Here is a 15,498-nt window from a genome sequence, read left to right as displayed (position 1 = left end):
AACCCACTCCTGCTGACCTTGTTTCATCTATTCCCCCACCCCTCCACCCCAATTATTTTAAAACAAATACAGATACCATGCTATTTTGCCCATAAATACTATAATATGTAATATAAATTATTATATCATAACATGATATAATATGAAGCATATTCTTTTAAAACAATAACAATAAAATATCATCAGAGCTAATAATTCCTAAATATTATCAAATATCCAGTTAGTATTCAAATTTCCCAATGGTTCCATAGGGTGGTTTTTTGGTGGTGGTGGTGGTTGTTTTATAACAGTTTGTTTAAGTCAGTATTCAAATATGGTCCATACTCTTAATATTTTACTGGAAATATAATTAAGGCACAGGAAGAGATTTTTTCTATAAGAATGTTCATTGCAGTGTTATTTAGAATGGAGGAAAAGTAAGATAACTTAATCACAGAAGAGTAAGGAATTGGCTCCCCCAAAAAGGGTGTATGACTTGACAATCGAACATACACAGCAATTGAAAACAATACCGTAGAAAGGCTATGCAATGAACAGAAAAGGCATTGGCAACTGAGAACAGCAGGTTATAAAACAGTATTCCTTTCTATTTTTGTTAATAAGGTATATAGCTCATTTCCTATATCTGAATAGCAAGGACACAAGAGACTTTAATTTTCTCTTAAGTTTTAGAATTAAATCTCATCCTTCTATAATGATCACGTATTACTTGTGTAATAAAAAGTTATTAAAGACAAAAACGCGGCAGCAGTGCCTCTTGGCAGTGGCTTGGTTTCACGCGGAGTGAGTTATGTTTGGCACACTTTGCTTTCTTCCTACCATGTGTTTCCTCATGTGATCTGCTGAGAAGTCCTCTGAGGTAAGAAGAGGCAAAACCCCTGGGAGGGCTGTGCCTTCACCTGACGCCAGTACCCAACTCTACAAAAGCGCATTCAGAGGGCTATTGTTCACTGCTTGGGACACATGATCTCATGTGCTCTCCACATGCCATCCTGCCAAGGTAGGAGGCAGAGACGTGCTGGGACTAGCCTTCCTTTCACAGAGGGGGAAACTGAGGCGCAGAGAGCTTGACCTTTTCCTCACATCGCCCCTCGGGTTGGCCGTAGGGACAGATTTTGGCCCTGCTGCCTAGTGCCGGCCATCACCGGGAGATTATGTTTTGCATCTCTTTGGGGTTTCACCATCTCAGTGTAGGCTTGGCCAAGGGAGTGCTGGGTCCTGCCTCAGTGTGAAATGCCACACCGCATTCTGTGGTTCGGGATCTGACCAAACTTGCTCAGGTTCTCCACACCCATTTAGGGTGGGATGGACTTCTGCTTGTCTCTGCTTTCAGTGAACTGTTCACTTTCTGTCCACTGTCACCTCCTCTAACCTTTGCTGCTGATGTCTGCAGCCCCTGAGTCCCTCTCAGTGAGTGTCCCTTATGCTCAGCTCATGCCTCCTGTGGCTCTCTGAGGTCCTTACCCTGCACAGTCTGTTGTCTCCTGCCTGCTGTCCCTGTACCAAGCCCTCCCTACCCCCACCACACACTCCTGCTTCCACAAGTCTCCACTTGGCTTGGCCCCACCTGTGCCCTGGAGCTGGTCCTGACTCCTCCTTCTCAAAATTTTTATCTGTACCCTGCAATTTAGTTGTCTACTTCTTGTTTCCTAATCATGTCTCTAAATGTCCATCTTTTCCTCCCTGAAAGACTGTGGGCTCCCTGCAGGCAGACGCGCATTGATATGATGGCAACGACAGCAGCTCTGATGGGTGACTGGGCCCTCCTCGTGCACCAGGCCCAGAGCTGAGTGATTCACGGATTTATCTCATTCAATGATGACAATAAACATGTGTTATTACTCCATTGGACAGATGGAGAAACTGAAGAAACTGACAGATGAAGAAACTGAGAGGTTGAGTAACTTGTTCAAGGCCACCCAGCTAGAAGTAAGAGAGCAAGAATTTTAACCGTACCTGACTGCAGAGCCCATGCTTCCCCACACTGCACATACCCACTATTGGGTGCTTGGTTCAATTTTCTTTGAGCGTTGTTCACGGTGGCATCCGCGGGGTCCTCATTTCCTGGTGGTAGGAAAACCTCCTGCAGATCCTTACCAGCAGACAGTACTCTCTCTGGCCAATGTGTTCAGGGCTTGGCTTCTCTGAGCCCAGACGGTTGGCTAGAATTCGAACACTCCAAGCTCTGTGCGTCCCCCCACCCCCACTTTCTTGCCTCTGCACACCCTTCACAGCCCCACAACTTCTCTCTCCTGTCCCTTTCCCCTGGGGACAACTAAGCAGTCAGAGGATTTTCCCTAGACCACCAGGGTTCCTTGGGCTTCTGTAAGATATCTCTTGATAAAGTCAGTAAGAAAATGGAGCCACGGATTAGCCAAAGGCCCAAAGGAAAGAAACCAGACTAAGACGCTGCTGCCCCCCCACCCCACTCCACACCTGTAGGGGCTCCCATACCCCATCTGTACCCTGTCCCTTCACAGCCACCCCCTCCCCAATCAGAATCTTTGCTTCAGGCTCTCAAGCCCTTGGGCTAAGCCCCACCCCTATCCCAGCATCCTAAAGTTTGGGGGCTGCATTCAACTGAGAGATTTCCAAGTAGAGGTGTGTTGGAGGGACTTCTGTCCTGGCACATGTCCTGGGAGAACAGGGAAAGGGGGCAGCCACTACCTCTGTCTCAGAAGACAGCTGAGCGTGGCTCCCTTCGAGACCTTCTGCCCTTTCCCCCTCCCACCAGCCCGGGCGAACAGGGACCAAGCTTGGTTATTGTCACCTGACGCTGGGCAGCCGCTGATCCCATTGGTGGAGCCAGATTGGGTCTGGCTCTGGCGTTCCTTCTCGTCTTCTCTGCCTCTCTCTCCTCCACACCGCTTGGATTTCGTTCTCGCCTCTCCTTGCTCTCGACTGGGAACCTCGCCTCTCCCGGGGCAGCGGCGCGCCGCGGAGCAGGCAGGGGCTGCCTGTGGGGCATGGAAGAAGCCTCCTTCGCAGCCGCGAAAGCAGCCAGGGGAGCCAGCGAGCGCAGCTGCCTGTGACCCGGGCATCCGGCCCGCTGCCCCTCTGCCTGGGGAGCCCATCCACACCGAGCTCTCTCCCTTTCCTTCCTTCCAGGTCTTCCTCTGCAGAGCCTGGTGGAGCAGGTGAGTGCCCTTCCTCCCCAGAGCATCCTGCTGTCAATCCTGAGAGGGACTTGGGTGGCCGGGGGCTAGCAGCTGGGGGCACCAGGGTCCTGCCACTGCTTGTGGTGCCCACCTGGATTGCCAGGGCTGACGACCTTGTCCCCTCCCTTTCCCCCAGGCCCTTGGCCAAGGGGTTAACAGCTGGATCCGGTCTCCAGGGCACCACAGTTAGTCACCCCGTGACCATTCTGCTGCAGTCAGCGATGCCAACAGGAACAGTGGGGTGGGGGGCAGCTTCTTCTCTGGCATGGCTTTTCTGAATGGGCACAGGCAGAGGATATCATGCCAGTGTGTGCACCATGTATGCAGGCTTGGGAGACAAGGGTTGCCTGCGTAGATAGTTCTGTCTGCATGCACTTATGTTCATGTATGGGTTTTGACTGCTGTGTGGCATGTCTAGGAACATATGTTTTTTGTACATGTGAAACACATGTGTGGGGGATCACTTACCTGAGTAGCCTGCGAGTACATGTCGGTGGGGACAGTGTGAAGCAGTGTGTTTATGGGGTGGACATATCCCTTGTCATGTGTGTGGGAGTACGTGTTGATGAAGGGTTTCTATGTGGGAGGTGCGACTTGGAGCAGAAGGGGGTAGGTAGGTGGAGAGTGTGGGCAGAAACCCCTGTCTTGGGCAGAGCTGCGTAGGTATGCAAACCTGTTGGCATGTGAAGGCTCAGGACTGGCAGAGTGTGGCCAGAGACAAACACATTTTCAAAGTCTGCGTCTTTGAGCCTGGAGAAGACTTGAGGGTGAATACCAGAATATGGGCAGAGGTGGATGTGTGTGCGAGTGTACACGGTGTCCAAGCAGGCATATCAGCTGCCTTTGTGGAGGTGCCACGCATGCATGTTGGGGTCTGTGGTTTCCCCCCCAAATTATGGCTTTGTGAGAAGGTGTGCATACATGTGTATGTGTGAGAGCCTGGGGACATAAACATGTGTGGATGTATGTGGAGGTGACAGCTAGTGATAGTGGAAGGGAAATTGCTGGACAGTCTTAGAATGTGGAGAGTGGGAAAGTCCCTGAGTGCGTAGGTGAGTGTGTGGGAGTGAGAATGTCTGAGGAGGTGTGTGCAGCCTGTCGGTGGGGATACTTGGTGCGTGCGTGTGTGTGTGTGTGTGTGCGCGCTCACGTGCGCGCGCCTCCCTGCATGTGGGTGTGTGAATGCTTGTCTCGGGGTGGATTCGTACAGAAGTGTGGGTGTTTCTCAGGTGTTGTCTCAACCTGCCTCTCACACCCTGCCCTTCCTCGATCATCTGGGCTTGGAAAACTGGGGTTCATGCCCACCTTTGGCCCACACTGGCTTTACTGTTCTCCCGGTGTCACTCACTGCCACTCTCCCAATCGCACATGGGTAGTCTCAGCTCTCCTAGAACTGTAGAGGGGAAAGGATGACCCAGGTCCTGGACATCTCGGCACCGAGCACAGCTGCCCTGTCTCTGGGAGACTGAGGAGTATTGAGGAAGCAGTAGGTGCCTCCCCATGGAGCGGGCGTGGACTGCATCCCATGTGGGTGGGAGACAGCCACTGAGGCCCTCCCTGGGGTGGGAGTGTGTCTGTGTTGGCCTGTGTGGGTGCATGTGGGGGCACATATATGTCTCCTTGGGGAGCTCCTCACTGGGACATCAGGGGATGGCAACTCCTCACCATTTCACAGCTGTCCCCATGAATTACAAACTGGTTTACTGTATAGTTGTTTCTAGATACCCTGTCCCATTCTGTTCTATTTTGTGGTGGACCTGGTAGCAACCCCCATGCTTATTTACCATAGGATTCACAAGGCCACTGGCATTTGACTGAACCTCACAACAGGCAGGCATGCGCTTTAGGGTGGAAGCTAAGATGTAACAAAGACTCAGGCAGCACCCTGGGACAGGTAAGGGCTATCACCCATATCTTTTGCCTTGTGCCTGCCACTCAGGCAGCCCACGGGTTAATTTAGAGGTGCCAGGCTCCAGAGCAGGCTTAATTGACAGGAAAGTGTGGGTTGAATCTTCTGGAAACTATAAATAGAAGTACCTGCTTTCAAAGGCACAAGGTACCCTTACCCTTAACGCCTGGGTGAGGAGAGGAAGAGGGAAGGGGAGAAAAGGAGGTAATATTCCAGAAATCCGAGGTGTGCCAGGACTGGGCTGGAGGAAGAGCTGGCGAGCATGAGCTCCACTGGGTGCTGAGCAGATGTCCCAGGAGAAAGTGCAGCCTACACTCATGCAACTGTCCCAGAGATGGTCCCTTCCCTCCTCTCTCCCCTCTCCCCTCTCCCTTTTCCCCTCTCCATCCCACTCCCCAGAGTCCCAGTGAGCCAGGCCAAAGTCAGGGCCAGAGTCAGTGCTTCGTAGCTAAGCACCAGTGAGAGTGATGGTGGTGTGGTCCTTTCACGCTGGGAGAGCAGCCGGGGAAGAAGCGAAGGAATGAGAGGGGGAGGTGAGAGAAAGTGCCATTGCTTGAAAGAAAAAGACAGAGAAGGAAAAATAAATAGTGGTAAAATCGTGCACCTGTGCATGCATGCACACAAGCCACACATGTGACACACACATGAGGAAACATAACCTTTGCTTAGTGATAAAGGGCTTGAGTGCTCCGGCGTCAGACAGACCTGAGTTCAAATCATTTTCTAGCTGTGTGACCTTTGGCATCTTAGTACCCCTGACCTCAGCTACCTCATCTGTAAAATGGGGATAAAAATGGTACCTACCTATAGTGAGCTTACATGAGATGGTGTTTGTAAAATTATCAGCACATAGTCAGACTGCAGTAGATGTCAAAGGTAAAACTAATTCTTTAGAAGTCAAGTGACAGAGGAAGGAATGATAGTGGAAGAGTTATGGATGGGAGAAGGCCTGTGGCTTTTACTGCCCTCCCCCCCCCCCAGTGCATCCACATGCATCTCTGTGGCACTTGCACTCCCAGCCCTGTGTCGTCATGACCCCTGCTGAGTCACCCCAGAGAAGAGGGGGGACTGACCCCCAGAGCCCTGGCACCCTTGGCTGCTGGTGTTCTCCTCCAGATTGCACACTCACACCCATCCCCTGGGTGAGTGCTTCCTGTCTCTCCTACGCCTCATACTGTTCTCTCCAATCCCCCCTTTCTCTTTTCACGCCTGCTGGCTAAGGGCCCCCTCCTCGGCTCCATCTGCTGCAAATCTGTCCAGCCTGGCGTTTGCAGCATTCCCACTGCCTCTGCCACCTGTCAGGTGCCGTCTGCTCTGCAGACCCCTCCTAGGAGAGCCAGGAGCCTCTGGGGGCCACCCCATCCCACCTTCAGTCCTACCCCTCCAGTCTTCCCTGTGCCACCTTTCCGCCAGATTTGATGAGACAGGTGCAATCGACAGCTCCTAAAGGTCCCACCCGGAAAGGGATGTTGGGAGCAAGACATTCCAGAAAACTCCATGGTGAGGAGGGAGGTGCTGATTCTTCTCCTCTTAGTCCCCACGGGAGCCAAAGCGAAAGGGAGCATGGAGCTGCTGTCCACGCCCCACAGCATCGAGGTCAACAACATCACCTGTGACTCCTTCCGCATCTCCTGGGCCATGGAGAACAGCGACCTGGAGAGGGTCACGCACTACTTCATCGACCTCAACAAGAAGGAGAATAAGAACTCCAACAAGTTCAAGCACCGGGTGAGTGTGGCCAGGGGGCGCCTCCCCCTCGCGCGCGTCTGCTCTCTAAGGGGGCAGGGTGACGTGCCCGGAGGGGACAGCAGGGAGCTGGCCAGGCCCAAGTCCAACCCAGGCTCTCCTTACTGTGTGATCCTGGTAAAGTTATTTAACCTCTCTGAGCCTGAGTTCCTTTGCTGGCAAAAAGGGAGTAGTAATAATAATGCCAGCCCCTGCAGGCTCGTGAGAGGCTTCTGCGAGGTAATGTTGATGTGGCTTTTGGCTCAGGGCCCAGCGCGCAGTGAATACCTATAGGCATCGCGATGAGGGCTTCTCAGGGGCGGGAAAACCCCGGCGGGGGCCAGGACATCACACCTGGGGACGCCTTGTGGATTGTGTGGGTAACACGGGCCCTTTGCTGGGTCCTTCAGGGCCCTGTGAGCCTCTGCTCCTGGCCCTCTGGCCTGTTTGCTGGGCTTAGAAAATGAATGTGAGAGAGTCCCCTGTCGGCTGGGTGTCCTTTCCCTGGGCTAAAGCTGGTGTGGGGGTGGGTGGGAGGAAGGCTCCCATCTTCTAAGCTGGCAGAAAGGCAGGGGGAAGAGTTAGGTGGGAAGAAGCTGGTTCCCACGACGACGGCATCATGTGGGTTACTCACCCTCTCTCTCTTTGGAACTGGCTCCCCTGATCTGGGTGTCTTTTGGCAGGCCAGTTGCCACGGTGACGTGAATGTTCAACACCACCCCCTTAACCTCCTCCCGAAAGAATAAGGCATATTTTCCCTTCCTCCCTGGCTTCTCAGCATTGGCCGTTGCCGTGGAGACGGCACTGCAGTGTGCAGCGCTCTCGAAGTCTCCCTAGAAAACCGAGGTCTTGCCGCTCTCAACTTTGTGGGTCTCCACCCCAGTGGCCTCTCTCCTAAGTTCCCAAGAGCACGGGCATCAGGGAATCAAGGAGGGGTGGAGGCTGGGGAGTGTCCCTATGGCCTTCCCAAGGGCCCCCGCTTCTGCTGGAAAATGGTGGCCAGGACACCGCGCCATCGAATCATTGAGACTCTGGCCCTCTTCTGGAGGCATGGGGCCACCTGGGGGTGGAGGTCTGAGGGAATGCCAAGGTTGAGAGTGACCCCCAATTTGACTCTTGTCTCTTGGTCTGCACCCCATGTCTCAGGATGTCCCTACAAAGCTTGTGGCCAAGGCTGTGCCACTGCCCATGACAGTGAGAGGCCACTGGTTCCTGAGCCCCCGCACAGAGTACAGCGTGGCGGTGCAGACGGCTGTGAAACAGAGCGACGGGGAGTACCTGGTGTCCGGCTGGAGTGAGACGGTCGAGTTCTGCACCGGAGGTGAGGCCCTGCAGGTCTGCTGGGGGGGGGGGGGCTTCATCTAAACACAGCAGACACTGTGGCCAGCAGACACTGTATACCAGCACCGGGCTTAGGCTGTCAGGGAGACATGGGCAGACAAGACCTGCCCCTGCCCCCCAAAAAGCCTGCACACTGGTGCAGGAGGCAGATGTGAGCACTGCTAATCATGGTGACAACATCACTTCCATAAGGGGATGGAGTCGCTTTTCTGTCTTGAGGCAAGCATGCTTTTTTAAATTGTGTAAAATACACATAACATAAAAGTTACCATCTTAACCATTTTAAGTGTATAGTTCAGTAGTATTAAGTACATTCACATCGGTACGCAACTAATCTCTAAAACTTCATCTTCCCAAACTGGAACTCTATACCCACTGAGCGCCAGCTCCGCCTTTCCCTTCACTCCAGTCCGGGCAACCACCACTGCACTCTCTGTCCCTCTAAATTTGACCATGCATGGTACCTCATGTGAGGGTAATCGAGCAGCATTTGTCCTTCTGTGACTGGCTTATTCTCTCAGCATGATGACCTCAGGGTTCATCCATGTTGTAGTATGTGTCAGAATTTCCTTTGTTCTTAAGGTGGAATAATATCGCAATGTGTGGCTAGACCTCGTTTTGTTTATAATCGTTGGTCCATGGGCACTTGGTGGAACAATCACATTTTGCTTGTCTTGAGCCTCCACTTGGCCTGAGAAAATGTTCCTTATTCAGCGATTCCATGAACTCTCTTAGCAGAACTTAGCTTGCAAATCCCAGCATGGACAAGCGAAAAAACAGGCTCAAGTGTGCTTGGTCACTGATGACCCAGGTTTTGTCCCCACAGTATTCCATTCTTTTGGTGTTCATGGTGAGAACTGCCCCAGATCTCCCTCTGTCATAAGGAAGGGGTAGGGGACAGTTTTAGCCCTGGGCCTCCGCAGCTGCTGGCTCCACCCTCTGCCAATGTCTGTGCCCTTTGCTTTGTCCTTGAGCTTTTTGTCCGTTGTCTTTTCAATGGTGTTCTTAGCTCAGCTGCACACCCCACTCTCTGGAGGTGCTCCCTCTCACTGTGGGGAAAGCCTCTTAGTTTACCCCAGAACTCCACGTGTACTGGGAATTTAATTCAAATGGAGGAGCTGAGGATGGCTGCAGTCCAGTCCATACTCCTCTTGCCAAACCCAGCACCCTGGCCAGGGCTGCCTCAGCAAGGAGGAAAGGGCACCTTTTTCTAATTTGCACAAAGGTAGTAGCAGCCCTACCTGGGCCTCTGGCCCTGGCCCTGGCCCTGGCCTTGGCCCTGGGAAGGGTCCAATTTCACTCCCCGGTTTCCAGGCTTCTCTGCTTTTCCTGGGATGCTGAAGTAGAGTCATCACCCCAGACCTGGTCTGCCTAAACACTCATCTCAGTTGTCAGCTGGTTTCCCCGTGGGTGGTGTGGGCAGCATCCGCCTGCTGGGTTTGAAGGCTCTCCCTAAAAGACCTCAAAATCTCACCCTCTCAGACCTTCCCTTACCTGCTGGTCCTCCTTTCACACGAGGACTAGGACGCCTGGGATTACAGCCCCGGGGGTCCAGTATGATTGTGTAACTGGGCAGCCCTGCCCTTGTCTGAGCCTCTGGCACTGAGGGTACAGAGCTGATGAGGACAGACGGCATACAGCTGGCCCGTTCCCATGTGGTTCGAGATGCTGTGAATGTTCGGTGTCCCCTGCTGCTCTGAGCACAGTGGGTTGGCGTTCACATTGTGGGTGAGGAGGGGGGAAGGGCTGTGATCGCTGCCTGGCCCTCGGCTCACCCACCTGCTCTCTTACAGATTATGCCAAGGAGCACCTGGCACAGCTGCAGGAGAAGGCCGAGCAGATCGCAGGCCGCATGCTGCGCTTCTCTGTCTTCTACCGCAACCATCACAAGGAGTACTTCCAGCATGCCAGGTGTGTGCAGCCCTGCATGACCCACCAGGTCCCTCCTCCCTCCCCCAGCTCTACCTCTGTTTCCCAGGCTGTTTGATGTCACCCTAACTTTGTCACTTGCCAGATCCTCTGCAGAGTTGCCATGCCTTCCCATCACAGGCTCACTCTGGGGGGTGGAGGCTTAGGATTGAGCTCCAGGGAAGGAGAGGGAACTCAAGATAGGGCTGCCTGGGGAACCTGTGAAAACAGCCTGGGTGAATGAGGACCCAGGTGGGATCCTCCTTTGAGGCAGTTCCTGTCACTGGGTTCTAATGTGAAAGGCCAGCTATCTCTCCAGTTCAGGCCCTGGATCCTAAGGGGAGGTAGTGAGGCGAGGCATAGAGTGTGAGTGGGTTCTGGGCATGAAGGCGTGTGGTCTTCACACTGTCTGCTGGGGAGCCTGGAGGTTTTAGGGTGTGTCTCAGGCAGCCCTCAGGGTGGTGCGGAGGGCTTGCTGAGGAACTCTGAGGATGGACTTGGTGGACCTCACACCTATCATTCAACCTGAGCAGGTTCAATTTTATTGCTTATGGCCCGCCTATGTATAATTCCCTTTGGGAAAAAAGAGAGGATTCCACATCCAAAAATTCTTGATCCAATCGATGATGTCATCCGACATCTTCAGCTGACACATGGGAAGCCTGATACCCAGAGGGCCGGCAATTCACTAGCCACTTAGGACAGCCAGGACCAAGCAAGAGTGAGGCTGGATCAGGGCTGCCCTCCCCGCCGTGACTGCTGACACTGCTCCAAGTGTCCTTCTAAGGTTAGGCCAGGACAAGCCACCGCCAGTACTGTCTTTATCATTACACCACTCTGACCCTACCCCAGGGCAGTGGGGGCCTGGAAGGCCTTTGATGTTTGCATTGAAGAAGAGAGGCAGTGAGGTGAATGGTGAGGGCACTGGCCCAGTTTGGGTTTCTCCATCAGAAAACAAGAAAGAGACAGAGAGCACCCATGTGAGATAGGATATAAAGAGGGATAAAGGCAGAGTCCCCCTTTTGAAAACCTAAGGGACAGTACTGACAGATGGAATTATTGAGTAAAATTCAGTATCCTGCACATAGTAGGCAGTCAAAATTTTGTTAAGTGCAAGTGCTTGATGTTCCCCAAGGTTTTAGAGAGGAAGGGACACCTGTGCTGGGCTTGGAAGGATGAATAAGAGTTTGCCAGGCCAGAGGGAGAAAGGTGGGAAGGGAAGTCCAGGCAGAGGCAGAGCACTGCAAGTGCAGAGGCAGGAAAGAGCTGGGGCGGGGTTCCCATGTGGCTGAAGGATGTCACCTGTGGGTGTGGGGGTGATAGGAGGTGGAGCCTGAAAGACCAGATTGTGAGGCCTTTGCTTTTCACTCAAGCTCCATCAAAGGGTGTTATGCTGCGGAACAGCAGGTTCAGACCTCTCCTCTGTGAAAGAGTGGGCTGGATCAGCCCATCTCCAGGGCCCTCCCTGCTCTCGCATTCTGGAATGTTCTATTTGTGATGGGTGGAGGCGGTGGCTGGTGGGAGAGCTGGGAACTGGGCTGGCTCCCTCCTCACCACACACAGCAGCCAAGCCTCGGCCCAGCTAACCAGTGGCATTTTCCCTTCCCTTTGGCATTGTCCCTGGGGTGGGTAGGACCCACTGCGGGAATATGCTGCAGACCTACCTGAAGGACAACAGCGGCAGCCACGGCTCCCCAACCAGTGGCATGCTCCACGGGGTCTTCTTCAGCTGCAACACGGAGTTCAACACAGGCCAGCCCCCACAAGACTCCCCCTACGGCCGCTGGCGCTTCCAGATCCCCGCCCAGCGCCTTTTCAACCCCAGTACCAACCTCTACTTTGCGGACTTCTACTGTATGTACACAGCCTACCACTACGCCATCCTGGTGCTGGCCCCCAAGGGCTCCCTGGGGGACCGCTTCTGCCGAGACCGATTGCCCCTTCTGGACATTGCCTGCAACAAGTTCCTGACCTGCAGCGTGGAGGATGGGGAGCTGGTCTTCCGCCATGCCCAGGACCTCATCCTGGAAATCATCTACACTGAGCCCGTCGACTTGTCCCTGGGCACCCTCGGGGAGATCAGCGGCCACCAGCTCATGAGCTTGTCCACTGCCGACGCCAAGAAAGACCCCAGCTGCAAGACCTGCAACATCAGTGTGGGCCGCTAGGGACTCCGGGAGAGCTGGGGGGCTAGAGAGAAATGACAGGCAGGGTGGTGATGGGTGACATAAGTTCAGGGAGCTGGCTTTCTCTCCCCGGCCCCCTACCCCCTCCACACAACCATTTCCCCCCTCCCCCACTCCTTGGCTATTCGAGGCAACAGAGGGTGGTCTCCTTGGTAGGCGTGGCCCACCCATGCCTGGTAGACTTGGAAAGGCTCTTAGCTTCAGTAGGTTGGTGGTGGTAGGGGATGGGGGTGGATTTCTGGAGACTTCCCCTTTCCTCTGGTTTCCCTGTCCTGCTATTTCTTGCTTCATTCCAGGCCTTCATCTCATGGAGACTTGTGGCCTCTGAGCTCTTTCCTGGAAGCCTCTCTAGGCTAAAGCCCACATGTAGCTTGCCTGCCTCCAGAGGGGACACAGAGCTGTGGGGTGGTCTTCCTTAGCCCCACCTACCCCACTCAGGACCAACACAGGATGCCCTTCTCTGCTCAGCTGGCCTGGGGGCTTCCCATTCCAGACTTGGCCCCTCCTCTCTATAAATAGTCTCCTGCACTGCTGTGACTTCCTGCCCCGCAGCACCTTCTCCTGCATGGGGAGAGCTGTCCCTCCTTCTCACCTGCACCCTAGAAAGGGGCCCTCTTTTTTCTCTTGGCTTTGGGGCATCCAGGCTGTTGGAATCTTCCCTTTGTTCTGGAGATAATATCAGACCCCAGAGGACCTTCTCCCTTGCTCAAAGCACTGGGGCCTGGAATGGCAGCTACTGGGGTTGAGGAGGGGGAAAGAGACCCCTGAGACCCAGAGGGACCCCTTTCTAAGGTGGGGGTGGGCTGCCTCCTGTCCTGAGGGGACCTGGTGTGGAATAGACCTGAGGGCTTTCCCACAGAGCCCCGGCACCCGCCTGGCTGTGAACTTTGCTAGCTCTCTCTCTCTGACTGCACTGTGCCTGTGTGTGATCTGGACTGTGGCTTCCCTGCCACCCCTCCTGTGGCCCCACCCACTGGCACTGTCCGCACCCCACTTGAGCCTATTGTTGGAGAGCCCCGTCCCTGGGGAGCTCCTGATGAAGATTTTCCTGGGCCTAACAGTGTTTTTAACCTGTTTCCTACTTTTGTACGGGTCACCAGGGTGGTGAGGGTGGACCCCCTGAGACAAGCAGACCAGGTTGGCTGATGAGGAGAGGTATTGATGGAGGCAGCTAGCTGTTTGGGGATGATGGAGGTGATGTCAGGTGGAGAACAGCCTCCACAGTGACAGCCGGATTTCTGTGAGGAAGGACAGAAGGGGCCGGCAGGCCAACAAGGCCATATCTCGGTAAGAGGCAGGTGGGACAGCTGGCCGCCTCTTCTGTAGCCACAGGGAGTGGTGTGGTCAGCTGTCTCTGTGGCATGGATCAGGTCTGGGGGCCCTGGGAGATGCATGGAGTAGGAGAGGACATGGGCCCTCAGGCCCTTTCCCCCTCTGTTGGCAGCATTGCTGTGGGGGTGGCCCGCTGCCCTCCCTTCGCCCTGTGTCCGCCCCAGGCTGGGGCCCGCCTGCCTGTGCTGTGCTTGCGATGTGTACCAATAAACAAACCACCATAGCCTGAGAGCCCTGCCTTTCCTTGGGCTCTGGGATGTGGGATTCAGGGCTCAGGAAGCAGAGCCACATCTCCTGCTTGGGAGGGACTTCGGAGGTCATTTGGAGCTACCCTGCACTTTGCAGAAGGGGAAACTGAGGCCTCTTAGGAGAGAATCTATAACAATCTGGAGGCTAACCAAGGTCCCCAGCCCCCCTCCCATTTGGAGACCTTTCCACTGCAGCATCAGACCCAAATGCCACTGAATTTCCCTCCCCCAGAGCCCCTGTCCCTTCCTCAGCAGGGCTCCTCTTTTGCAGATGAGTCACCTCTGTGTCTATTATCATGGATTTATTAAAATGATCCTCTGCTGGAGTGGAAAAGCTCCAGAAAAGTTAGAGCCACCTCCCTGACACTTCCTGGCTCAGGGCCAATGAATATGTGTCACCCAGAGCCTCCTAGGGCTAGGAAGGAAAGCTGGAGGGCAAAGACCACTTCCTGAGGGCCTACTATGTGTCAGGCATCGCGCCAGGTGCTTTCACACATCAGCTCTTTTAGTCTTCACAGTGGCTCTGAGCTGTATTCACACTTAACAGATGAAGAAAATGAGGCACGAAGAACTTAAAAGGCTCGCCCATGTCTTACAGTCAGTAGATGACAGTAGCCAGGATTTGAATCAGAAGCTGGAATCTTCCCATTTCACTGCCCTGTGTCCCCTAGTGTGTGCCAGGCCACCTGAGACAGTAAGCAGGGCCTGTCTCAGACACACTGGCCCTCTCAAGGATCTCCTCTGGCTGACCAAGGCCAGTCCTAGTTCCTGAATAACACCAGGGGGGGCTGTGGAGTCGAAAATGCCCAGGAGGCTTATTTAAAGGGTTTGGGCAGCAGCTGGTGTACAGAATTCCCAGGACAGGGGGTGACCATCATGGTCTATCCTTTCACCTCTGAGCAGGATACCCTACCTCCCACCATGAGCTGAGGGGGTTTCAGAGTCCTCCAGAGGAGAGGTGCAGGCTTCAGGCTTCCTTTTGTGAATCTTTGTGGTTTTCTTAGGAGATGTTGGCTCTCGGTGTCCTTTTACTGGGGGACCACGGCGGCTAGCTGAGGCAGGGTGGGCGGGGTTGGGGGGAGTGCAGGTTTTCTCCAGAGAGCCTGCCTCTCCTTCCTCTCTCCAGATGGCTGCTCTCTGGCACATGCATGTCCTGCGCTGCAAGAGGTGCCGGTCAGACCAAGCTGCGTCAGGGCATGTGGTGGAGTCTTCTGACCTGGAAGGAGAGGTCTGCACGGGAGCACATGTGCGCGCACACACACACACATGCTCTCATGCACCCTCCTTGGGCTGGATTTAGAAGATAGCCTCGGTAGCCACAGAGACCTGAAAGGTGAGGGACAACCTTGGACTGAAGTTGCCAATGTATAGAGCAGGGCCCCCCGAGTTAGCCCTGCTCCAGTGCAGGTGGGGAAGGAAAATGAAACAGTGGCCACCAAGGGTGGGTGTGTTCTGCTGTACAGACACAGACACACAGACACAGCCAACACATACACATAACCACATGTACTAATGCTCCCAATACACACACGTACGCACGCGCATGCGCACACTCTCTCTCTCTCCCTCCTCTGCCCAGATACCCACTTCTCTGCCCAGCATCTTTCTTTGAATCCTGGATGGAGTACAGTGCCCACCCCCCATAGTGGGAGGGGAGGTACTCTGCTCTGAGAACCCTCACAGTGTCTTTT

At 54.2% G+C, this 15,498-nt stretch overlaps 1 protein-coding gene across 1 annotated transcript; it reads left to right on the top strand.

Annotated features, from left to right (window-relative positions):
• The first annotated feature begins 2,574 nt into the window (after positions 1 to 2,574).
• Positions 2,575 to 13,789, top strand: PHYHIP (phytanoyl-CoA 2-hydroxylase interacting protein). The gene is made up of 5 exons (XM_081135256.1): positions 2,575 to 3,137; positions 6,602 to 6,795; positions 7,939 to 8,113; positions 9,927 to 10,044; positions 11,675 to 13,789. The coding sequence occupies exons 2-5, from the start codon at positions 6,631 to 6,633 to the stop codon at positions 12,207 to 12,209; spliced, it is 993 nt and encodes a 330-aa protein (XP_080991382.1). The 5' UTR covers positions 2,575 to 3,137; positions 6,602 to 6,630; the 3' UTR covers positions 12,210 to 13,789.
• Positions 13,790 to 15,498: the final 1,709 nt, after the last annotated feature.

Source organism: Miniopterus schreibersii (genome assembly GCF_964146895.1).
Source record: "Miniopterus schreibersii genome assembly, chromosome: 4".
Lineage (NCBI taxonomy): Eukaryota > Metazoa > Chordata > Mammalia > Chiroptera > Miniopteridae > Miniopterus > Miniopterus schreibersii.
This window is presented reverse-complemented; position numbering and strand designations above follow the sequence as displayed.